Source organism: Diplotaxodon limnothrissa, linkage group LG19 (assembly GCF_057381915.1).
Source record: "Diplotaxodon limnothrissa isolate DT_005_m linkage group LG19, D_limnothrissa_male_GT1.1, whole genome shotgun sequence".
NCBI lineage: Eukaryota > Metazoa > Chordata > Actinopteri > Cichliformes > Cichlidae > Diplotaxodon > Diplotaxodon limnothrissa.
Genome location: NC_140614.1, coordinates 22,085,895 through 22,112,027, shown reverse-complemented (window position 1 = coordinate 22,112,027; position 26,133 = coordinate 22,085,895). Strand labels below are relative to the sequence as shown.

At 39.2% G+C, this 26,133-nt stretch overlaps 2 protein-coding genes across 4 annotated transcripts in view; both read right to left on the bottom strand.

Moving 5' to 3' along the window:
- Positions 1-20,683, bottom strand: part of LOC146612181 (TRAF2 and NCK-interacting protein kinase-like) — a 51,922-nt gene extending 31,239 nt beyond the window's left edge. Inside the window, exons 1-2 of the mRNA XM_085343402.1 lie at positions 20,318-20,683; positions 9,970-10,035 (exon numbers count right to left, since the gene is read on the bottom strand). Of these exons, the coding sequence (XP_085199528.1) occupies positions 9,970-10,035; positions 20,318-20,374 (123 nt within the window). The 5' untranslated portion in view covers positions 20,375-20,683. The remainder of the gene's footprint in view (positions 1-9,969; positions 10,036-20,317) is intronic.
- Positions 20,684-23,367: 2,684 nt separating this feature from the next.
- pld1a (phospholipase D1a) overlaps positions 23,368-26,133 on the bottom strand; it is a 34,620-nt gene continuing 31,854 nt past the window's right edge. For 2 of the 3 annotated variants that reach the window (XM_085379226.1, XM_085379225.1), the window contains exons 25-26: positions 25,846-25,963; positions 23,368-25,526 (exon numbers count right to left, since the gene is read on the bottom strand). In XM_085379226.1, coding sequence (XP_085235352.1) covers positions 25,302-25,526; positions 25,846-25,963 — 343 coding nt within the window. In that variant the 3' untranslated portion in view covers positions 23,368-25,301. The remainder of the gene's footprint in view (positions 25,527-25,845; positions 25,964-26,133) is intronic. The other variant, XM_085379224.1, reaches the window with a different exon arrangement.

Here is a 26,133-nt window from a genome sequence, read left to right as displayed (position 1 = left end):
ATCATCAACACATAATTATAATTACTTACTGCTGCCAAGTAATGGTAAAACGTAGTGAAGGACTTGCAGCGTATGGAGAAAGATCTTATGTGTATGTTTGTGTGTTAGGATTCTCTTTATATTTTTTTGCTGTTATAAGTAGCTGAATGTTGACAAGCACAAATGCAGATACTGCAAAAGGAAGTATTTCTTCACCGGTTTTAGTTTGCAGCCTCAGCGAGGGGACACAAACCTGCTAGCTAATGCCAAAATACAGCCCGATACTGAATCTTGTGATGCCCAAGACATGTGTGTTTGAGACTGTGTGTGCACGTGTATATTTTATTTCTTTGTGTGTGCATCTCTGCCCTTGCCAAGTCAATCACACAGACGAGACTCACACACACACACACACACATACACAAACACCTCTACAACTCAGGACACATTTACTATGCAGGACACTTCCTGTCGTAGCCTAGCAACGGTCTAAGTTGGCACAAATAAAGTGAACACGATACTAAAATATACGGAGACACTCGCATGCTCAAATACAAAGACAGTCCTGTTCCGGGAGATTGTTTTTTTAGAAGAAGAGTTCAGGTGGGATAAAGCGTGAGGGAGAGAGAGTGGAAGAGGACGTGCTGAAGACACGTTCGGTGAGAGAGCGACATTTCATGCTGCCTCTGTCCCTGTGGCCAAGCTGCAAGGTCAGGAGAAGGCATCCAGATTTTCTTTTTGATGACAAAATGAGCTATGTGATATTTTTAAAAAATAAGGCTATATTTTTCCAAATGATTATTATTTAACATTTATATTAATACTTTCAATGCAGTTGCAAACTTTCATTTATTTCAGAAAAAATAAAAATCAACTTGGACACTTGACAGCTACTTAAGGAGGCTGTTGGCACGTTTAATATTGTGACTATAGAGTGTAGCCTTTGGATGTGAAAAGTGAAGCCAATATTCCTTAAAGCTCCATTCCTTCTGGTTGCAAAAAGAAATCCACTTGTGCAGATGTTTTCTGAATGAGAGCATGAAAAAACAACCGTCCTGTTCACGCCATCTATGACCCGAGAAAACAGTTTTCTAATGAGCTTACAGTACGGACCAAACTGCTAGTTCTAATTTTTAATGAATACAAAACTGTTTATTTTGTATACTTTGGTCCTGTGTACACTAAAACCACATAGGAACAGACAGTTAGTGACCATCCAGCAACCACGGGTCAGAGGGAAAAATGTGTATTTTCTGAGTGGTTGCTGGAGGTTGCTGTCTGTCGCTGGGTGAAATTGGTAAAAGAAAAAAGGTGCTAGATGAAAAAGTTTGCTTGAAAGACATTAACTTCTCTGCAAACATTCATCATCTGAGTCTTCACTTCCTCTTTAACTTGAAAAATGCAACGCAAATGAGAAATGGAGAATGTTCACCTTCAAAGTAAAAGTTATGCCTTACCACTGCATTGCCCACATTTCAAAAACCTTTACTTGGAAGACAAACTGTCTCTGTTTTTGTTCTGCATTACACTTTTCACAGTTTCACTACAGGTTGGTGGGTAGTTTGTGAGCGTTGACATTACAGATAACCGCAGCAACCTTCCAGGAACCAAAGATTTCCCAAAGAAGTTTTATGTGCAGCACCATGTACCTCTTTGTGATCAATTCCACAACAGCGAATGCAATCAACCTCCAAAACCCCCCAGCCAACCACTCACAGAATATACATATTTCAACCAGTGGTTACCAGATGGATATTAACCAATCTTTATGCCTGTTTTGTTTGTTTTTTACTTTGCTCACTGATATTTCACACAACTTAACACATTTTTTGAAAGACTGAGTAATGAAAGGTGAGGCCGCCATGGTTCTACAACCTGGATCTGTCATTTTCTTCCAAGGTATATAAATAAGTAAACATTCTGCATATGCTAAAGCATTCGAATGCATGCACACTAAACAGGAAACAGACTGCCAGATTGTGTTGCCGTCTCTTTGTAACAAGGAAATGGGTCAGGCCATAATCCTAATCTGTGCCATTATAGTAATCCACACAAATAAACACAGACTTTAGGAATTGCTTCAGCTTCAGCAATGCATTGTGTCATAGCGCAGGGCCTGTTTGCATAGTAACAGCATCTTAGGGGAGAAGGTCTGAATGGTGTGCACCAGGACTATCACCGTGTGCATGTTTTTTTGTGCTTGTTTTGTCTGACGTAGAGGTGCCCCCCACTTCACACGCACACACACACATACCAAAGTGAGGCAGTCTCAGGGTTGAAGGATTTCAGATAACCAGTGTTTCAGTCTGTACCTCTATATCAACGCCCACCGGTTTTATTACAAACCCATCCTGTTCAGCAGAAGGTGCTGGAGCTATGAGGCAGACTAAAAGCCACTTTTGGCTAACGAACACTACAAACACAGTTCTGCTGGAAGGCTCCCAAAGAAATAAAGGGGCAATACTCCCAGACACACCTCATTGCAGTTCAAACACCTGCAATCATTCCGCATTCACACGTGATCACACAGAAACACACACACAGAAGCATCTCGCATACACACAACGCGCAGAAGACGGTGTCGTGAAATCAGTGAGGCAGTAAATAAAAGTGGCAAAGGCCTCCATTCCAATCTACTCCTGCACTAGCCAGGAAATACAGAAGCACCCCGAGGCTGTGCTCACGCTCAGGCATGAGAAAGAAAAAGAGGAAGACAGACTGAGATGAAAGAAGATTTAAAGAGAAGCCATAACAAGAGCCAGCAAATGTGAGGAAAACATACACCAGCACAGATTTTGTAGAGAACAATTATTAAAGGAACTAAGGTGAAGGTGATGAGGGAAAAGAAAGATGAGCGCAACGATCTGTAGAATAGTTTAGAAGCTATTATTGATGGGTGGTGGAATACAGCTAATTTGAATTTTGCGTTAGAAATCCTGCAAGTGTTGATTTCATTCTGAATGAACCACTGTTAACATCTAAAGCCTACTGAAGCAATAATTTATCAGTAGTCTGAAATATAGCCGCTTATTAACCTGCCTGCTCACAGTACAGCCAGCTAATTAACAAGCTAGTAGAAACAAACACACAAAAAAACAACCTAATCTGGGTTCAGGGAAAGGATTCATACTGCCTCATAATGACAAATACAATCACACTAAATAGTTTAAAATGATCGCAAACATATCTGACACTGCCTATGACCTGTGAGTGTGTATATTTATTTTGGTATCTGTGCATACATGTCAGAAAATAGTCAAAGCTTAGCCTTATCATAATACCTGCTTTGTGACGAACTAGGTAAACACTAACAGAATAATCTGTTACTGGAGCTTGTTTATGGTAGACAGACTCAAATTGACTGAAACACAATCTCCCACATACACAAATGTAATGTACACAAATGCTTTATTTAGCTTTCTGTTGTTAAAATCCAACCAAATAACTGCTTGACCTTGTCTCTGAAACGGATCTAAAACGATCCGATCTTAATCAAACATGAATTCATTGATCCATTTGCTCATTACTTTGACCTTATCTCTCATTTCAAATAAAACTGCTGAAATTTTTTTAAATTTGGAAGGAAACACTTCTCCCTCTAAATGCAACTGCTGTCAAACAGGCAAGAAAAGAGAGAGTAAGTGATTCGCAATGTGCCCAAGCGAGGGAGAAGGGCTGCTGTGAAGAGGAAAAGCGGCAGGTTCAGCACTTCGGCATCACGCTCCAGCAGCTCTGGAGGTCAAACGAACAGCCAAGCTGATTTACTGTGCAGGATGAAGGTGAAAGAGAGATAGGAAGAAACAGATGAGCGAGGGTATGGAGGACAGAACACATGAAGAGAAAAAGCATTTTAGATGAAAAGCAGTTAGAGTGGAAAAACAAAGAAAATGCAGCTAAAGGCCATAAAAAAAGAGAAGACACAGCAAATGAAGGATAATAGAGAGTGAGGGCTGGTATAGCTTATTGAATTACCTATTGATGAACATTTCAAGTGGCGAAAAAGTTGTTTTAAGCTCAATGACAGTATCAGTGAAAAAGAGGCTGCTCTATAACTGGGAAATATACAGTAGAAAGAGACAGACTGGGAAAGAAAAGCAAAGACAGAACGAGAGATTGTTATTGACATCAGCTATGGCTAATTGACTCTGGTCTGGGCGGCAGGAGTGCATTGTGGGTAAGTGGGACGTGTGGCCTTGGGGAAGATAGAGAGAGGATGTAGGCTAATGAAAACACTGCCAGGTGTGAGTTTGTGTGTGCGTGAGTGTATCTCTGTATATGGTAAAAACAAGCACATCTGCTGGCCCCACAGTAACATCCACCTCAGTCACGGTTCACAGTTCATTCATAATGACTCCAGAGACTGAAGCACGTGTGTGTGTGTGTGAGAGAGTGTGTGTGTGTGTGTGTGTGTGTGTGTGTGTGTGGAAAAACAGCAGAAATTACAGTAGAACAGTTATATTGAAACAGAGTGACAATGGAAACCACAACAACAACACCACCAGGGACATGTGTTATATATGGCAACAGGCAGACACAAACACACACATATTCAAGTAGTGTACACAAAAAAAAAAACAAATTACACCTGAGCTGCATGTGCTTCCAGCTGCGACCCTCTGCGAGCAGTATGGACACTAATCCTGCCATTCAGCACGACATTCTTTTACATTTACATGTCACTCTGTAGTTGCACATGTCAGCCTGTTATCACACTACCAGCAGCTTATAAAACATGACTGTAGCCTATACATCTTTTAGGGGAGTCAGAGAATGATTATAATTTCTCATTACCACTGTGCTTATGGTGGATGCTAAATCTATGAACATCTACAGTGTGATTTGCAAAAGAATTACATTTATACCCAAATAAAACACTCACATTACAAAAATATTGTATTATACTAAGCTGCCTGGCATCTAGTCAAACTAGAACATGTCACGGTAAAGTGTAATTATTGATCAATCATTCAGTTTTTACATATTCCTTTAGATAAAATAAAATGAATTTAAATCTTGTAAGAATACACTGTCACAATGGTGAAAACAAACATGGAAATAGGTTTTCCTGATTCAGCAACAAGGCTGGTTCCAGCTTCTTAAAGGGGATTTGTGCTTTTTCTTTGTTTTTATGATTTGGGCTTGGCAAAACAAGCTCTAGACATTATCTTGAGCTCTCTGACGTTACTTACCATTATACCCCAAAACCAAAAAAAAAAATCACCATTTGCAGAATGTGCAAAATAAAAAAAAAATTTAAAAAAAGGCCATATATTTTAGACTTCATTCTATCTCCAACCGCGCCAGTGAAAGTGTTTTCGATGTGACTAGTATTAGAAGGAAATCCATAAATCTTCAATTAACCCAAATATTTGGCATTCAAATTACAAACCTGTTAACTTCACAATCAATACTTGATAGTTAACCTTTGTTAAAAATCAACTGAAATGGAGCGGAAGGCACATTCCTCACAACACGTAATGCCAACCACTCATATGTCGTGTTGCCAATTTTAGCACGATCCAAGAATGACTAGTTTCAAAGAGATACAAACTGTATATGTGTATATGCTTGCTTTTGCTTGATCTTCTTTCCTGCTGTGAAACACTAGCTGGCGGAGTTTAGAACATCAAACAAGAGGAGTAAATGAAGTCACTCTATCTATCATACTGTTTTGAAGTCTTTTATGCCAGACTTTCTTACTTCATGCTGCTTCTCTGAGATATGTGTGTTCGTGTGTTCCGTGTCTGCGTGTGTGTGTGTTAAAAAGGAGTCTGTGGCAAGCGTGCAGAGGGAAAAATCTCCCATGGTCCTTTGCTGCGTGACTTCCAGCAGATAAGGAAGATAAAAAAGAAACACCTTTGAAGTTTTATTCAGTTCCTTAAGAGGGCAGGGAGGGAGGAGGAGGAGGAGAAGAACTGGGGAGGGGAGCAAGACAGGCAGAGCACTGCAGGTAAAAAAACAACAACAACAAAAAAACACAACAAAAACATCATTTTCAGGATAAGTGAAACCCATGACATTTTCAGAAGAATACACACGACCTTGACTGCTGAACACATGAAAGGAGCATACACAGTGACAAGAGGAAATGTCAGACACTGCACGATCCTTGTATACACATTGATTTAGACACACGTACACCAGTGCAATAACCGGAAACCATGCAGGTGCTCTCTTTACAGCATCACTGTCACAGTGGGTGAGCATACACTAGAAAAGCCCACACGGCCCAGGTCCTCAACTGTCACGTCTTCTTCACTGTGTGTGTGTGTGTGTGTGTGTGTGTCTTTCAGACTGACTAGTGAATATTTAAAGAGGGTGCAGTAAGCAGCAGCAGCAGCAGCAGCAGAGTGGATGTGTTCTGCCACCAGAGAGAAAAAGACTGGTCGCCTTCTTTCCACTTATTTTTACTGCTTCCTCACTGTGTGAAGACAGCAAAGTCACAGAGAGGGGAGGGGCCGATATGTGCAAACAACACACACACAAACACACGCAAAAGTATAAAATGGTTTATTGCTGTGAAGGCCAAGGAGACAGTTGATGAGATGATGTATATGGGTGTCACACATCCATCCATGTGTGTGAATGCGTGTATCAGTTTGCACTCCTGTGACCATGATATGATTAGTTGCCATCTCTAGTTGTCTTTTTGCCCATCAAGCTGAAAAATCACTTCTCCCACGGGAATGGCAAGAAACTGTGATTAATCAATTAGCAGATCAATAACCCTGTCAGTCAATAAGGCAACCTGTCAGTTTCTTCCTATGTCCTATAGTGCCAAAAGAGGTGAGGAGTCTTTCCTCATTTGGAGAAGTACAGCTGACATAAAATATTCACAGGCATCAGGAAGAAAGAAAGGAAGACGGACATAACAGAAGTATTATAAGTATAACAAGAGAGTGAGTGGAGGTGATGGCTAAATAAAGGGAATAAAAGTGGGGAATACAGATGAGGCACAGGGACAACAGTGAAATCTAAAGGAGGAAGCCGAGAGAGTGGAAGATGAAGAGAGAGGGAAGTGGAGAGAGAAGGTATTTAATTATTCAGCATTACCCATGTTCTCTATTTATGGCCCTTTTAAACCTGGCAGTAGAAGCTATATATATATATATGCACATACTGTAAGCACACTGTCCCCCCTTAAGTAGAGTTCACTGGGGATGTTTCAATACAGAAAACAGAGGAAACAAAAGAATGAACGTGATTATATATTGATAAGAGAAATCCACAAAAGCAAAAGGATGAAAAGTAAGAGGATGTGCAGGCAGAGGAGGAAGAACTAGCAACATAACCACCATGGATCTCTCATGTGAGAGGAGTGATGGCAGGGTAAAAATATTTTCTATCATTGGCTACGTCTCTGAACTATTTCTGCTGTCAAAGAAACTACAACAAAAATGATAATGTGGATAGATAGTTTTTTATTGTGATAAGATTTTAGGCATATATAAGAAGGAAAGGAGTGAAAGAGAGATGGTGGAAAGAGAACTGAGAGCCAGATCTGTATCATTTAACTAGATGGAGTAATGGAATTGCTGATAAACCTGTTATCTCTTGCTCACAGGCACACAAACGTGGAACTATGTGGCACATTAGTGCCCTTCTTTAACCAATAATATAAAACAATGCTGCTATCACACACAAATGGATGCACAAAACCATGCATGCATAGTAAACCTATAGCTTCACTATACACATAGTTCACCGAGTGCAATTTACTACAGCAGAATAAGGCAAACTCATTTTGTGTTTTTCCTGCTGTAGGAATAGAATTGAGAAAACACTTTTTTTTTTTACTTTTTCTTATAATCTTTCTATTCAGTTAAAGTGTAGATGTAAAAATGCCTTAAAACTTATTAAAAATTAAAACTTATTAAAGTTTTAATAACCTCAAAGCTAGCTTTAATTTTTTTTTCATCCATATGATTTTTTTTACTTGTTATTTATGGTTTATTTGAAACTGTAGCACACCACAAATCAAGGCATAACTTGTTAACTTGTACTCTGTGATCACATAAACATCAGAAAAACTGGCCCCTGAGCAACTTGAATATATTTTGGGAATCAAAACAAAGAGTCAAATCATTTTTGCAGTCTGTCTGACTCTTATCTCCTTCTGCTCTTTTCATCTGAGCGAAAAAAGGCAAACTGCACAGCACGCTGACAAGGATTCACTGATGCAGAACAGAGATACCACAGCTCTAAAGAATTATATTGTCCTGTGTTATTTTTCTCATATAACAAGTGTTTAAAATGATTCAGAACGAGCCAGAGCAATTCCACTTCACTAATACCCGCCAGGCTGAAGGTCAGTTTATCATCTCAGTGAGTCAGAGGTTCACCTGCTCAAAAAACGTTGATCCTCTTCAGGCAGCCTGCCTGAAAGAGGAACCTCAGCTGTGTGAGAAATTTAAAATAGATGACATTTTTGCTCAAGTGACTCTGCTGCTTATCTCTGTGTCTGAGACTGATCTTTCCTAGTTTAAGCTGTATTTATAGAGCACTGAACAGGATGATATTTGAAGTTTAATCTTTTTTTCTGCTATGTTTGTCCCTTTCATACAGCTATTATGACAGATAGGCCTTCATTTTTTTCATTAAAATTAAACTGGCAGTCCAAAATCTAAATATATGAGGATTCATATCACATATGAAAAAAGAAACCGGAAAACCCAACAGCCAATTACCATTCTGAGAAGAGAAACAACACTTCAAACCTCATTATCATCCTAAATTTGATCCCATTGTTACAGTTTTCAACACGCAGCACAGTTTGCTTTGTAAGCATTTCCAGGCACATACTTGTACCACCAAGAGTAACCATTATTCTCAAGCCATTTGTCATTAAATTTGCATTCCCCCACTTCCTTCCATACAGTAACAAAGAGGAATGACTAGCAAGCCCTTTTTCCTAATCATCATATTCCAGTCTGGCACTGAGCCTATGATTCTTTTTTTAGCCACAAAAATAAGCTAATTTATCAAATCAGCTTAATTGTTAAATAAATACGGGTGAGTGGGACTGTAAAGTATAGCCTTAACAAAGCACTCACATTGTGTGAGGTAAATGTGTATCAGAGGGGAGAAAGCGGCATGTGTGTGTGTGTGTGTGTGTGTCATGGAAAATTTCTTGGTCAAGTGACTGAAAAAGTTTAAGACCAACCTGGGCCTGAAGTTTCAAACAATATTTTTTATTATTATTATTTATTTATTTGTAGACTAAAAAAATAAAGATTCTACTGGTTATTATTATTTCTGTTTTTCGTCCTTTCTGGATCTTACAAACAACCACACACACATATTTTTAGAAGTGTGGATAAGTATGTCTGACCTTTGTCTGACCTTTCATTTGGTTAAATAGGCTCCTCTCCATCACCACCTGACCGTAAGTCTCTGGTTCATTAGACACATCCTCAAGCATGCAAAATACATGCACTGAAGGCTTTCAGAGTCAGAGGCTGTCCACATATTTTATCGGTCCATATATTTAAACATATTTATTCCAACTAGGGGTCATTAAACAGAGTGACACAGGCTGCTTCCCTATCCTGCAGAGAGGCAAAATAAAGCAGCAGAATCAGGAAAAGGAAGCAAGGAACAGAGAACGACAGGCTGTCATGAAGACAAACAAAAAGCACAAACCACAGTGATGTCACAAATGCAGACCGACTTAGCACGAGTACTTCCTGTGTCCCAGAAAAACCTCAAAAGGTTAAAGCATTGCTGAGATAAGAGAGGTCTAAAAACAGTAAAGAGAGTAAAGTGTTATTTAAAGGGACAAGAAAAATTAGCAGGTTATCGTACTTTTACACATCTACAGTTTCACCACAGCTGTGGGGTTTCTTTTATCTCCTGTATTATTTCCTATGCTCCTTCATTTACATTGTCTTTCTTTGTTTCACGCGGGCTACTTGCAGAGGCTAAATAAAAAACTGATAAGAATGAGGAGCATGCTATCAGAACGACATTCTTAGTGTATATAAGTCTCACCTTGTACACCTGCCCATATGTGCCATTTCCCACCAGCTCAACCAGCTCAAAGATGCCGACGGGATCCTGTAAATTCAAAGAAAAGACAGTGGAATGGTTAGAATACAGACACTCAGCTCTACATAACCTTAAAACAAACTCAGATTGTTTGAATGCAATAAGGTATGGCATATGTTTGCACAGAAAAGCCTTCAGCTGGTCTAAGTCTTAGGTACAGGAAGAGACAGCTTCACAGCTGCCAGATGAATTGTCTAGAAATTTTAATCAGATGGTGATCAGAGATGAGTCTAAAGAGAAGCAAATGAGCGGTGATATGGGGGTTTAAGTAACTTTACATCCAGCGCCATCATCAAAAAAAGGATTACATTCCCTCCAGCCTTAGCGTCATCTTATGTTTATTGCTCAGTGATAAATGTTAGCATGTTAACAGACAAATTATATCTACTTAACATCAACACACTGTAATTCTGAGCATGCTAGCATGTTGATGTTGCATGCAGCGTTGAGTCTTTTAATCCATATTACAACAGTGGGCATGTATTCTAAACAGTGCAGGTAGTTTAAATGAGCAGTAATGTCTCAGTAAAGCTCCCAGAGTGTTGATACACTATTCTGAAATGCAGTGCTGGATTGCTTTAGGCATGCATCCAGACTAGCTAATAATTTAAGCCCACGGTCGCTAGGTTGCCAACACAACTCAACGCATCTTTGAAAAGGAGCAGCTTGAACTGAGCATAAAACCCACTGACCCTGTGCACACACACACACACACACACACACACACCTCCCCCTTCCTTTCTGCTGCACGTTGCTACGGCATTCCAACAATAGCTGGCATTTACCCTCTCCTTCCTTCTCTCTCTCTTTCTTTCTCCCTGTCTCTTTCACACTCTCTCTGCTCCTCCAGCTTCTGTTTTCCAACCAGCTGAAGTCCATCTATGTCTGTCTCACTCTTTTATCTGCACTTTGCTCTCATTCCAACAGTGAATGAGGTTCAGAGTTCCAGAAACACTGAGGTCCTTTTACCAGCTTTACCAGCTTTTCTCCCCGCCGCTGTCATTCACAAGTTTGATAAATGTGGCCATCATTCATCAATACATCAACTGTCCTCAACCAGAACGCTGGAGCTATTCTTGAGGTTTTATTCACTCGACATGTTCATGATGACAACACAATAAAGCATGTAATCTTACAATGATAGTTCAGACTTTTGAAAATGTCATTACCAGCTCACTGGAATGTGGATTACAGTATGTTACAGCCAACTCTACTGGGTATTCAAATAAATCTTTGATCCGTTTTTTATATTCCATTCTTCTTTTAGAGCAAAAGAAGATGTTTAAAAATGTGATTCTTCAACTGGGGGCAAAGCTAAAGGCTTATTTCATTGCTGATTCACCAAAAATAAACTGCACTATTATGTAGATCTACACTGGGACTCATACAAACCTAAAGAACAGAGAGTTTTACACAATACTCCTTTCTCACAGACAATTCCCCTCTCAATAATACATCTTTTTTTTAATTTCTATTCTGAACAGCCACACATGTATTCTATTTGCATCCTTGTCCCTCTTTTCTAACCTTATCACTTTCCTCCCGTCTTGCATTCGCAGTTCATCTATTTTTTTTTTTATCACGTACTTTCTCTTTCTCACTGTTTGCACTTCACATTCATATCATGTCTGTGAATTTTCAATTGAACTTGCAGCTAACTTTGCTGGCATGACACGTGCGCTACCACAGTGCTAGTGAACCACATACCACAGATGAAGAAAGATTTTCCTCTGATGTTAAACAGGTAACGCTATAGCCTATTTTAAGGGGTTTGCATAAATGTTAAGACTTCTAAAATGCATTTTCTCCTTCTTCTGTTCTTCTGTCTCAACTTCCCCCTCTTCCTTCTCAGTGTCTCTGCCTTTCCCCATCCCTCCCTTTGTCTCTCTCACTCTGTCTCCATATGTTTGTTTCTGTTGGTCTCAGCAGACCTGTCAACCTGTCAGCTGTTTCTGAAGACAGGGCCTTGCGCTTTTCTTGTTCCCTTCTTCCTGTTTTCTGTCGTTTTTCACCCCTCCGTTGTGTTCTGCAGACGCCAGCACACACATGCGCTTTTCCTCGTACACAAACGCACGCGCACACATCGCAAAACTCATTCTCTCACTTTCTGTCTCAAGTACATCCTCCCGCTGTCTAGCTCTCTCACACTCTCAAAACTACATGCACACAAAAACACACACACTGTGCCAATAACACACTCCTACACAGGGATAGTGTTCAAATGTTCTAACAAGTATGAGTGGGCACAAAATGATGAGTGTATGTCTAAGTAAATGCTTGTGCACGTGAAAGAGAGAAAGTTAGAGAGAGACTGCTAGTTGCTTTTAACAGTGCTAACATGGGCATTCTGAGTGTGCATGTGACCGGTGTTGCCAGCTTATAGAGGTAGATTATTTCACCGTTTACTTTCTTTATCTCTCACTACTTCTGTGTGTGCATCTCCATGTGTGTGCTTGACAGCTGTGTGAATCAACTCTCAGAGCCGCAAACAAAGTTCTGACAGTCTGTCTCGAGATTCATCGAAGGATGCCTTCTCGTTTCCTTTTTTGTTTACACACAACAGAAACGTTCACGTGCAAAAAAAAGAAAAGAAAATACATATAGGTACAAAGGCAATGCTTCAGTTCATACATATCTTTAGGCTTACCCACAAAAATATAGTACAATATCATTCATATTTTAGAGGCCACTTGCAGAATCAGCTCTCGGCACGTGGCCACCTCTAAGACTGCATCTGCGTCTGTGCGTCTGTGGGTTGGAGTTCCCTGTAACTGAAACAATTCGGCCTACTTCCTTGTTTTGTTTTGGGGGTTTTTTTTTTCATTTTGTTTTCCTGCTGAGTCTTTGCCAGGGTCACATGACAGCCATATGACCCCATTGGTGGCCAATTAATCATGCTGTGCGTCTCTATAAAGCTGCTGAATAACAGTACATTAAAAATAGCTTGTGATACATTAAAAAAAGTGCTCAGAGAAAGAAGAATGAGGATCCACCAACAGATGTAAAGACACCCACAGACAACTTTTGAGCAGAGGCTTCTGTCTGATGACGGTGCAGTTTTTTTTCTTACTTAGCTTTATTCCAGTTCAGACGCTTCTCTAAGAATTTTTCAAAGCCACAAAAGAACACGACTTCCTTTATTTTCTATAAGCCGTTGCAACATGATAGAAGCATGACACTGACTGGTCACCGATAACCTTTATTGTACTTCATACAGCTTTTCTAATAAGTTAATGTAGGTAACAGCTAATTGACCAATTGTCAGCGATGATTTTATTGGCCAATAGCTATCTGCAAATCTATCACTATCAGTATTTATAACAGCTGACAAATTAAAATGTAAAAAGTAATGAGCAATTCAATAACTACACATAACAAAAGTTACAGAAAAAAAACATATCGGTCGTTATATGTAATAGCAGATTTTTAAAGCACCAAATATCGGTAGCAGTATCAGTCTTAAAAATCCTATATCAGTCAGGCTCTAGTCACAAGTACATTGTATTAACTTTTGGTACATGAGATGAATACAGTAATGGCTTGTCTCTTTTGCTCCAGACAGAGAATATTGGCCCATGAGCAGCAGAGTCCATTAATAATGGATTTTTAAGAGCAGGCCTGCAGCCCTTGTGAAAGCCACTTTACGACATGTGTGAGGACTTTTACTGACTGCATTCATTCTTTCATTCTACAGCCTAACCTTAATTCTCTCCACTACATTCCTAACTTTAACTCCTATCTAACCAAAAGCTAATCCTAGCTTTAACCTTAAAACTAATGTTAAAACCAGAGCAAATTACTCACATAAAATCGCTATCAGGTGATCTAAGCATGGCTGAATACACATGGAAACATAATCAATCTGATCAGAACAAGTTGCATGCAAAGGCCATAAGAAATGCAGCTGACTCTTAAATATATATTGCTTGCTCCAGCGGATTACAAGGCTGAGAGGGCCATGTGTAAACAAGGTAATTAAAGATTTTCAGTAGAGCTATTAACAACGAATCAACTGTTACTTACAAAGTAGACTCACCCTTCTTGAGAAGTAATGTATTACTCAATGCTTTGTTGCCTGACACATTTTGATGCATTCGAGGTATGTGAATTCCTTTGACAAAACCACACCTCGATGCCATTGTGTAAAGTCTAACCAAAGCCACTTTTACTCTCTAATGCTGTGTCTGTTTGTTCATTGTATCAGCCATATATCAGCTGTGTTATGAATTAAACCAATACTAAATCTAAAGATCACATTGCACTAGAGAGTAGTCACTAAGGTCTTTGTATGAGATTTTACTTAGTTCTGATTTCTCTTATGAGTTCAGCTCCAAACATTAGTATTCATATCAATCACACAACACAGTTACATACTTTAAAAATATGCTCAAGTGACATGTGACTTCAAATTAAAAGTGGAGAGGAAAAATGAAAAATAAAATTAAGACAGAGGCAACACATTTAACACACAAAAACAGCAGTACAATAAGTGAACATTAGAGTCCCGATGAAATTGAAAATAATCACTGCAGATGCTGGAAATCTAATCTATGACAGTACATTTACATGGTGACACAAACAATTATTCTTCCGGTTTAGTGAATCAGTTTGCAGCTACATCCCAATCACGCTACATTTTACCAGCTATCTTTATCTTTGTGAATGACAGACCAACAGCAGATAGCTTATTCAATGCAAAGTTTAGAGTCATATATTTATAATATAGCAGAGAAAGACAGAAGGTCTATTAAGGTTAAATCATCACATCTGAGAAGATAAGCTATGAGTATTCTGATTAAGATGACGATTTACAAAACCACTTCTCAAATTATTTGTTTAAAAAAAATTGGCTTATCAGAAAATAACAAATTCTTTCAGGTCTTTTAGCGTATTTTTATTGTACATTCCTGCTGCTAAAAAGTAAGACTTTGAAGTGTCTTTATAGTCATAACAGTCATGATTATTTCAACCAGACCCAGCAGTGAGTTGTGCAAGCTTTGCAACGAAAGCTGAGGAAATAAAATTAAAACTGCACAAATCTCTATTTTCACATAGACAATTGCTAAACTTGTATAACGTTACGCGTAATGTGATGTGGGTCAAACTAACAAACCACATGACTAAGACAACTGGCAGTTGATGTGAATACTATTGATCATCCTGTTGCAATGCTGTGTTTTGAACTTTTGGATTCTGGCAATTATTTGAATCTTTCATGATACAACTGTAAACTAAAAAAAAAAACCCACATGGCAATACTACTGGCCCAATATACAGCCCACACCCCTATACCGCAAAATTGCTCTAGAAAGTCTTAAGGATTGCGACAAAGAGCTCAAGAGGTTGACTCCAGATGGCCAAAATGTGTATACCATATAAGCTGACAGTACATCCATATTGTGCTTAAAACTTATCAAATAATCCCAATGCACCCTGAGTTACTATAACATGGCTTATGTATAGTTTTGTATCGCACAACAGTACTTTAGCATTATATCACCAGCCTTTATGCAGTAAAAGTTAAACTCAAAATGTTACTTTTTACACTCACCAAGATCAAGATTTTTGCCAAGCTCATATTTACCTATTGTATATCTGTAGTATATCTTTCTGTGCATTAGCCAGTGACCAGGTGAGTGCAGTTAATTTTTGTAGAAAGTGATTTTCAGAGATGTGAGGTGGATTGAATTAGGGACTCTAAGAGGATGATAGGAGTCATGCTGGGGCCAGCTTTGCCTCTTATAAAACCACTTACACTTAACAACACAGCTCAACACTGCTTGTTTTTACAAGGAGATGTCGTTGTAGCCCAATTCCCAGTACATCTCACCCAGACATGTACAGTACATTAGCAGGAGTCCACTTCTAATCACAGATTAACAGGCCACTGAAGAGGGTACACGCTGCAGGGTTTGTTCTGCAATGCAACAGAACCTCTCGCCACCCGATTCTGCCAACTTGCAATCTCACACCTTTCCCTATCCCCATTTGCCCATCACTCCTCCCCTTCTGCATGAATTGCTTTTCTACATCCCTCTGTCATTTCAATACATTTTTCTTTCCTTGCTGCCCTGCACAATGTGAGTGTGACACAATGGAGGGATCACTCCTATTATGGACTTGTCTGCATGCACATGATTCCTTCAAACACTTCAGATCAAGTGTAAGTGTGCACTTGTGCGTCACTGAATGAGAGGGGTGAAAAAGGAAGCTAGTATGTGGTGCAGTGCATACTTTCAAACATGCTGGAATAGAACGCATTCGATATGTTGCACTTTGACTGTTTTAAGTCATGGAACTGGAGCTCTTGATGTTTTTCATGATGTTTGCCATGCATAATGCAAACCAGGAGTTTACAATCTCACGGAGGACATCAAGGTGGCTACGTGCATCTTTTTTATACAGTCTACATTTGGTTTTTGTCAAGCACTTCTAAGAAGTCGTTTAGAAAGCAGACAGTGCGGTCAGTGCTTACACACAACAAACTACTCATGTGAGGTTTGCCAAGGAATCCTTTCCTACATCTTTTCTTGGCTCACTTACTTTTTTCCTGAAATGAGCTAGCAAGTTGCAAGAAGCAAAATACCAGCATTTATTAATTTGATATCATAGTTTTATATACTGATTATTACATTTTTAAAGGATTTTAATCATTCATAAACACACACAAAATGTGTAATACATAGTTTACAACACTAAAATAGTTAAAGGCACATAACTGTTTACAACAACTCTTTCAGGTACCATATCAAGTGATGGTTTTTATAGATCTAATAAAGTACAATAATTAAAATGTGCCCATCAATCCTTATAGATGCTTACAAATATATTATGGTATGTTATAAATAATTAATTAACTATAATAATAATAAAAGCTACACTGGAGGGCTTAAATAAGTAAAACATGCATGCAGACCACAACTACTTATACATTTTAATATTTGTGGCAGGGAATTAAAGCTTTAATCTAACTCCATTAGTGACTTGAGGGGGAAAAAATAGGTCAACTAGAAGCAGGCAGGCACAGTGGAAGGGAGGGTGGGAGGGAGAGGGGCATTTCTCAGCGACAGTCTGCCATACAGTATATAGACTATTCATGAATAAGCTCTGTGTAAGCCTTGGGCACTGCTGTGGCCCCGTTACTATGGAGTCCATAGTGAGGGGCAGAGGAATGTGGCCTTACTGGGCAACAGGGATTGAGAGGGAGAGGCTCTAGAGATGGGTCTTTCTTTGCCTTGAACTACTTTAGTCACTGGTCACATCTCCACCTTTACCCCGAGCTCAGCCCTCTTGTCATTTTCTTCTTCCCTTCTTGGGTTCTCTCACTGTCTCTCAATGTTCCTGTAAATCTCTCTAAGCTGCCTTCATCTTCAATCCAGCTTTCTCCCTCTGCGTTTTCTCTTAGTCTTTCTCTGACCATGTCACTATCCCTTCATCCTTTCACCTTTTCTCGCTTTCATCTCAGCTTTCACACCTGACTCCCAGCACAGCACATTAGTCTACTGCCAGTATTAGTGTGTGGTGTGTGTGTCTGTGTGTGTATTACTCTGGCTGGACTTCCTGCTGGTTTGCCATCTGTTGCTCTAGTCAGCTGACTAGATGAGCTTGTGCTCCTGACGCCTCTGACCTGTGTGTGTTCGCATCACTTTGCATAAAAACCACTGTCTGTATTTAAAGAATTTTTAAAGTATTCAACCTTGTATGATATTTTTTTATGGTTATTGCGGGTCATGGTAGGATGGGCCAGAGCAGCAACATTTCTGTGAATGCCTCTAGTAAGTCTGGCCTTCCCCACTAAAATAAAACATGATGCATCTATGCAGGTGCCGCAGGGTTGATGTGTCACACCAGCAGATGTTGCAGAGACCTGACAAGGCATATGAAAACAAAGCAAGAGAGGAAAAAATGCAGAGGCAGCAAACATGAAAAACCACTTCTTTTTCCACTTTACTTCCCACTCAATTCTGTCTGTCTCTTGTAAGTGTGTGTGTCTGTGTGATGCTCATTGTGCCTATAAGGAAGCTCTAGCCCTGGAACAGCCCCACACTCCCCCAACCATACACTCATATAGACTAAAACACAATGCCCCACCATCTTCACCAAGCCCAGTATTTATAAGCCCCCACTCAACCCTCCCCACCTCGTCAGAGCCAGCTGACCTACTTCCTGTCTAGCCAGTCCAGCAGTGGATGACTGTAACTTCATCTTAGACCATGTGTGTGTCTGTCTATGTGTGTGTGCGCGCACGTATGTATTGCTCGGGAAGATAGGTATTGTTCGTACATGTTGAATGGACAAACCTTGGTTTGTTTAAGACTTCTCTGGAAATCATTGTTTATTTCAGCTTGTAAAACATGTTGTTCAGGTTGTGTAACTTGGTTACGGAGGAAATCACAGAAGACATTCACAACATAATATTACAAGGAAATAGCTGGAGTATAGTGTTGGGGAAAAATATTAAAATAAAAGTTTTGGCTTCCCTTAATGTAGCATTATGGTGGTAGAAAATCTCTATTCTATTTTTTCTGTTCTATTTTGTCCACTTCCATCTTTTGACTCAAGTACTATTTTTATGAAAAATATGAAAACTTTTTTTAGAGCTGCACCACTTCATCAAATGAAATATGTAACATAGGATTCTGCTCTTGCCAAAAACCTTTAAGCCTCTTAGTGTTTTGAAATCATCACTACTTTTAAGATAGTAGTAATCATTTGACATAATTACATATTCCGATACTCCTAAATGCACTTCTATGTAAAGGCAAACGTGCGCATCTGCACATCAATGTAAGCTGCCTCTAAGTCACAGTGACAGACACTTGAAATCCTGCCTCCTAAAGAATAAGGCATCCATGGCTGAACTCCCACTCGCCTCCTCATTCCTCTTTCAGTGTTTCTCTGTCTGTTTTGTTCTACTCCTCTTCTTCTTTCAGATTTCTCTTTCCATTCTGTCTTTAATAGAGCTTGTCCCGCTGATGAAATTTTGCTAGGCGTAAACCTGAAAAGTAGCACTTATTTTCCTAAACACTTGATTCACAATTCCTTGGAAATGTTATTCTTCTTTCAAGCAGTGCAAGGAGGTGGGCGCAGAGACATAATGCTAGGAGACAGAGCGACTGGCAGAGAGACAGGGAGGTACATTCACTCAGTCAGATAGTCAAGGTGATAGAAAAACAGGTGATGAAATTGATAGAAAAGAAATGGAATGGAGGTAGATGGATGAGTTGGTGTTAGTGGAGCAGAAACAAGTAGGCGAGAAACCATGAAGCAAGCAAGAGACCAGCAAAGACAGAACCGGAGACAAAAATGGCATGTGGGCACAAACAGACGACAACTGCGCTGTGTGAGAGAGACAAAGCAAGAGGGATGTGGTTTTGTTTCTCAAAGCGGCAAACGGGTCTTTAGCTGAAGCATCCCTTACTGCTTTATGCAGTTGACTATCAGCTTGGCAGACACCTACACATTAGAAACACACGTACTGCCCAATGAAGTGAAAATACGGGTCTGCACACATAAACACAGGCTGTTTGTGTATGCCTGTCTGTTTGTGTGCACATGTGTGTGTGCGTGTTTGTGTGTATTATGGCTTACAGCACATACTGGATGAACAAAAGAACTGGCTATTGCAGCATGCAAGGCTTCAGTTGTGACTTTGAGTAGGTTACAGTGACTACAGGTAGGTTGGCACACTTCCCTCTCTCTCTTGCACACACACGCGCACACATACACTGAGTAAATACCATGATGAACAGCAAAAGAGAGGAAATCTGGATGAATATGAGTTTGACTTAAAAGCAGTTTCTGTCGTGTTCTTACAATACACAAGCCAAGAGAATCAGCAGCGTGTGGTTGAAATAGGTTAAATTCCACTCTGAATCAATTCTGATGAGGCTATAATAGGCTGGCCCACTGAAAGAAGATACACAACACCCCCTATCCAGGTCAGCAAAATCACAGCCTCAACCTCAATTCAGCATCACACACAACACCGACCTTCCTGTAACTGACTTGAATGAAGATAAGCCTTCAGATGTGCGAGCCAGCTGTAATGTTAGTTAATGTCTATATATAATTTGATCTATAATTTGACACACTGTGGCGGCCCGTCTCCCGCACATCCGCCTTTTGCAGCCTCCTCTGCTCTGTGCCGGTTGTTATTCAGGGAGCACTGTCAGGTGCAAGAGAAGGAGGAACGCGCGAGTGCACACATCAATTTTCTTACACACAGACACGCACACACACACTTTTTCTTTTTTTTCTTTAACAGAAATTAAACGTAAATTAATCTTACTCTCAAAGTAGATAGGTCGATTTCGTCCAGGCTCCGTGCTGGAGAGTCACTCGCCATGATGGAGGACACAAAAAAGCGACTGTCTGTTGTCCGATATCCAGAAACGGTCTTAGCTGTCACGACTGTGTGGTCTCCTCTGCTGCTAGGTCTCTACTATTCCCCCTCTCTCTTGCACAGTGATGTGTCAATGGATGAGAAAATAATATCAGTCCCTTTCTCGTCAGCAGCTGGACGCTCCTCGGGCCTGGAGCGCACAGCTAGAGCGCAAACGCGTGGATGATAGAAAGCGATAGCACCGTGTACATCAACACTTGGAAGTCCATGTCTGCGGGATGTAGACCATACAGAGTAAGGTGAAGCAATACGGAGACTGATTTGTTTCTGGTACAGAAGCTGCTGTGACAGCCAGCCAGTAAATATAGAGAAGGAGGGAGGTGGGAGCCGCTTTCCCTCAGCAAACCACGCCTGTTACCGGGCGGGGTTTACTGAGGCAGCGAGGACTTCCAAACTTTTTTCTTCCTCATGTTTAATAGCAATGTCCTTGTACAAAAGAAAAGAAAAGAAAGGAAAAGAAAAGAAACTGAGTGAAGATATACTTTCTGATTTTTGCTTATATTTCCCTGTGTACTTTTGATTAAATAGAACAACTATGTATATTTTCTTTCTTTCTTTCTTTTTTTCAAAAAATCGGTATATTTTAATCACAAGGTATAAGAAGACTAAATGTAACCCGGCACAACACACACACAAACACAGATAATTATTGAATCCATCAAATGTAAACACACACACAACAAGTGAACTGCTGTCTGTTTATCAGGTTTCCTGTTACCTTGCAACCGCTTTCCCGAAATGCCTGAAGCGTTTTCATAAATCTGTGGAAACATGATAAACAACGAATAACATTCTCATTCCACCAAAGACAATACGAAACCTCTCTGGTCTCTGTATCCAACTCTAGGTTCCCCTGAATTTGCCTGAGGGCAAGCAAGAGACAAGAAAAACACAGTAAATGATTTATTTATTAATCAATTATTTAAAAAACAACGACAACAACAACGATGCTACTACTACTACTGATAATAATAATAATAATAATTATTATTATTATTATTATTATTATTATTATTATTATTATTATTATTATTATTATTATTTTATTTGTATAGTACTTTTCTACAAAGTGCTTCACAGTGTCAATAGAAGCCACAGATTAAAGTTAAGTATGCCTGTTCAAACATACAGACACATTAATGGACACTAAATCAACAGTACGGTCAGACATTCATTCCAACATACACACTTCCATACACGCAAATAGTTGTAAAGTATAGCCCAAAGCAAAGAGGGAAATTAAGGGAAAGCTTATAAAAATGTGTATTCAGCAGTTGTTTTAAACAAATATCAGAATAGGTCACCTGATAGAGGCTAAGCGAGGCTGTCCCAAAGTGGACTCTGCTGATTCTGTCAAACAAGAACCTTGGATTTTGTTTATCATTATTAACCAAACCAGCAACATAAGATGTGCCAAGATATTTTATGAGTTAGTTTAGTGTGGAGGAAGTAAAAAAGTTTCCAAGTATTTACGTTACAGAACATCGTAAAAATAGCATTGACTTCCATCCAAGTTCAGTCAGTGTAGAGTTTAATATTATTAGCACTAGGCGAGGCAAGCAAAGCCATGCCAGTAGAAAACAGATGGAAACATCAAGACATCAAAACACAAAATTCCACACTGACATACCTGTGAAAGGAACTTCCTTTTCAGGGGTTTTGATCATGCCCTTAACTGAAGAGATTTCTAAGGAAGAAAGTTTATTTGGGTTTGACATGTTTTTTTTTTTTTTCCATAAAGTGCCAAACAAAAATAAGAACAAGGAAGGAGGGCTGTTTTCAGGAAGAAAAAATGGAAAATTAATTATTTCCCAGCTGTGTGTTTTTGGCTTTACACAATTAATTTCAAACAGATTTTATTTTAGAGAATTTAGACACTCAAGCAGATCAGAGGTTTTTTTGTTTTGGCTTTTCTTGTCACATTTTGGAGTACTTCCACTGAAACCATGCATGACTTCACAACAACCTGTGTCACGTGCTTAAGAGAATTCTTAATGACACATAAACTAAATTCCCGATCAGGTAGCTTTATATCCTTATGTTTCTAAACCAGCAAGCAACTAGGCCATCTCACATGCCATAACATGCAGCCAACGACATTCTACTGAATAAGGCCTCCTGAGTTTTATGGAGTGTCATTTTCCAGAGAAGGGAGGAGCGTTATGTAATCAACTGCCTTCAAATGGAAGGACAAAAAAAAAAACTAAGCCTTTAGCATTTATGCTCTTTATGTTTTGCTGTTTCTTTTATGCTCCTTATGTGCTTCCTATGAAATCCCCTCGTTTGGGTTTGTTAGTACTTCTTTTGCTATAGCAGAGCTGATTGCACACATGTACAAGTGGCCAACGCCCCGGTGATTTTTCACAATAAAAAAAACCCATTGGTTTAGCATATTATTCTCCACTTTCCACTATATATGTTTGCAATTTGTAATTCTCCATATAAATTTTAATGTTTGGTTCATAAACACAGTGGGTCTTTTATACAACAGTATAGTCTTTCCTACCAGATTCCCAAATAATATAAGATGTCCTTCAGCCTAGCTTTTGCACCCAACTTTTATTCACAAAGTTAATTAAACATATTGATTATTGCAAATGCTGCTGATTTCACTGCTTCATGAGAAAAGAAATACAAGTTTGCTGTTTTCTGGGAGTTAACAGGTTCAACAGTTCTTATTTCTTATGCAAGAACCTACCTGTTTGTTCATAGTTGGAGCGAAAAGCCGTTGTTTTACTCATATTGATGTGTACTAGAGATGGGAATGTAGTCACACAGGAATTATAAAAACGTATTATGCAGGAGCCTGTTATTAAAGCTGGTCTGTCAAGCCATATATCTTAGAAATGATCAAGTTTCACAGCTGTGTCTACTTTCATGTGAAAAGGAAACAAAAAGTCCAAAGATATGCGTATTTGTTAGTCATTTTAATTACATAGTTTCAAATGAACAAATAGATATCGGAAATCTTTAACTGTACAAAAAGGTTATTGTGCATAAACTGAATGAAGGCAAGAGGTCCAGAGAGTTTACAGAAACAACAGCTTCAAGGTGGGTATGAAAAAGAAAAAAGTCCAAAATCATCAGTGTGAACGTGACATACATTTAAAAATAAATCTTAAAGAATGCTCGATTCTTTAAAATCCATAAATAATAAACAGGGCAGACGATAATGTCAAATTCAAAACAGTTAAAAAAGTAAAAGTGTTTTAAGCACTTTATTTTACATCTGCCAATTTTGTGGTCCCAGTCATTTTCTCTTACATAAATGGCAATGATTCACACATTGGGTAGACAAAGGGTTCTGCCTTTTCATGACAAAACTGGAGCTCTATGCCAGGTCAAAGTAATTATGTGCTTGATTTGTAAAATACATTGCGACTCCAATGTGTCATAATTACCGGCTGTGCGATTCATTTCTAAAGAAGTGTTTTTTTATCTTCACATTTAGGGGATGGTGATGCTCAAACAAGACAATGTGGAAAATATTAAAAATTAAAACAAACTGGGTAACACGAGTCCATACTTTCACATTTACAAAATATATAAACTGCTCGTGGATCACCTATCGCAAGTATCTCGATAAAAGGTAATTTTACTCTGAACTGTTACATTACAATAAAAACAAAACAAAAAAATAAAATAAAGACTTTGAAATGCTGTTTTCAATCTGGAACTACACAGAAGCTGGAACGAGGCAATTTCAAAGCCTGACTTCATACGAAAGCTTTACATCCAGCTTCATCTGCATGCTTAATGACAAACATAATTGCTGTAGTTTTGCTGGGTTTCTTTTGTTACAATGTTCAAAATCCATTTTCACTCACCAAGAGGACCTTAAAGATCCTGGAGATCTTATTTTCTAATTTTGCAACTGATTTTTAGGAAGCTAGCACCATCTGCTGAACAAAGAAGAAATTTCTCTTCTCAATGGGTTCGCCGATTGTCTTAAAAAGCCACTGAATCATTTTAACAGGTCACAAAACATCTTCAACAACAAATAAAATGTCAGTGATGAAGTTTTGTTTTTTTTCTCAGAGGTGCGATTGGTACAAGCATCACGGCAATCAGATTTCAGCATAGTTAGTAAACTGTGCACTGCTCTCGAAACGGTAACATTGTCTCTGTGCAGTTGGCAACAAAGTAAAGACCAAGCATAACTTCAATTTCTTACACAAACAAAATCTTCAAAACACCTCTGAGATTACATGCTTGTAAATTTAAATAATTTATCAAAAGCAGCACATACTTAACAGACAACTCTTCCGTGAGCTCATAAACAGCATACATGGCACTAATGCATGTTACGGGCATACATAACGAACTCAGTTAATCACATTTTACCATCTAATGTTTAGATTTTGTGATTTCTAAACAGAGCTGAATATCTGTTAGTGTCATAAATTGGTTATAGACTTGATCATCATGGTCCCATACAAGCTTCTGCCATCTTATGAGCCTTTTGCACAGTTCAAAGGTCTAAGCGTCTAGAATTCAAGATAAAGTGATTCCCAAAACCCAGTCTTCATGTTGTCTTTCCACATATTGAATGCAGTCACTCTGCTATCATAGGTGCCCATCTTCTTCACATAATACATCCAAACACTAACATGCTATAACTACTGTCTAGTGTTTTCCAGTAGCAATAGATCTCAGAGATTTGTCATTGCTCAGCAATCGTATCAAGCAAAAAGAGAAAGTTTTAATCTGACTTTCATCTCAGAAATCTATTATTCAGAAGTGATCTCTTGCAACTCCAGTACTGAACATTTATCATCATTAAACTGTAAAAAACCACCCAGAGGCTTCCCACAAGAGGCCTTCTCAAGGAACAGTCCATTTCATTTTGTGAGTAATGGGCTGAAACCCTTCATGTCCAGATCTCAGTTGGAACCATGGCTTCCTTTGTCCCAACAGAGGGCATGAGATTTTGCTCAGACAGGAAGTCCAGAGGAAATTGCACTAGGAAGCCACGGATTTTGCGCAGCTCCTCCTGAGCTCGGGCAAGATCAGTCTGGGCCAAACCTGGCTTGGACTGGTACTGCTCCAACTCCGACATATTTCTAACAAGGGATGAAGGAAGGCAGCGAAACACCTGCAACCAAACATATGCCTCATTAACTTAAGTCCAGGTTTGTGGCAGTCTATCTGAGTGGACCGTGAGATTTTAGTTAACTGTTCTGTCCACGAGTTTCTCTGAGAGTGAAAGACAAACTCGTGGGCAGTTACAAAATGGGCCAAGGTAGTGCTGTGTTCAGATAAAACTTTAGCTAAAATATGGTCTGTGCTGAGTTTAAAACATGGTTTATCTCTGAATTATCTCTTTCTTAAAGGCACAAACTCAAAATGATTACCTGCCATTCACTAAACTGAATGTTTTCTTTCCACATGTGAAATGTTAATGTTCACTCTACCTTCTCGTAAATGGTGGCGTTGCGGCCAGCTGTTGTCATCCACACCTCCTTGTAGAAACGGTCACTGATGGGGTCAGAAAGGTCAATGCTGGTGTCAGAGTGTCCTCCAAGAATAGTTCTGTTCAGAAGGGAAAGACAGATAGAGAAAATGTTTTAGTGATTACAGAAATCACTGCTTATTATTGCAACTATCTAACTAGGCAGTCACAGGGCAGCAACACTTTGTATTTAGGCATGTAAGCCTGCTGAAGCTCAAAATGAACATCAGAAAGGGAAGAAAGGTCATTT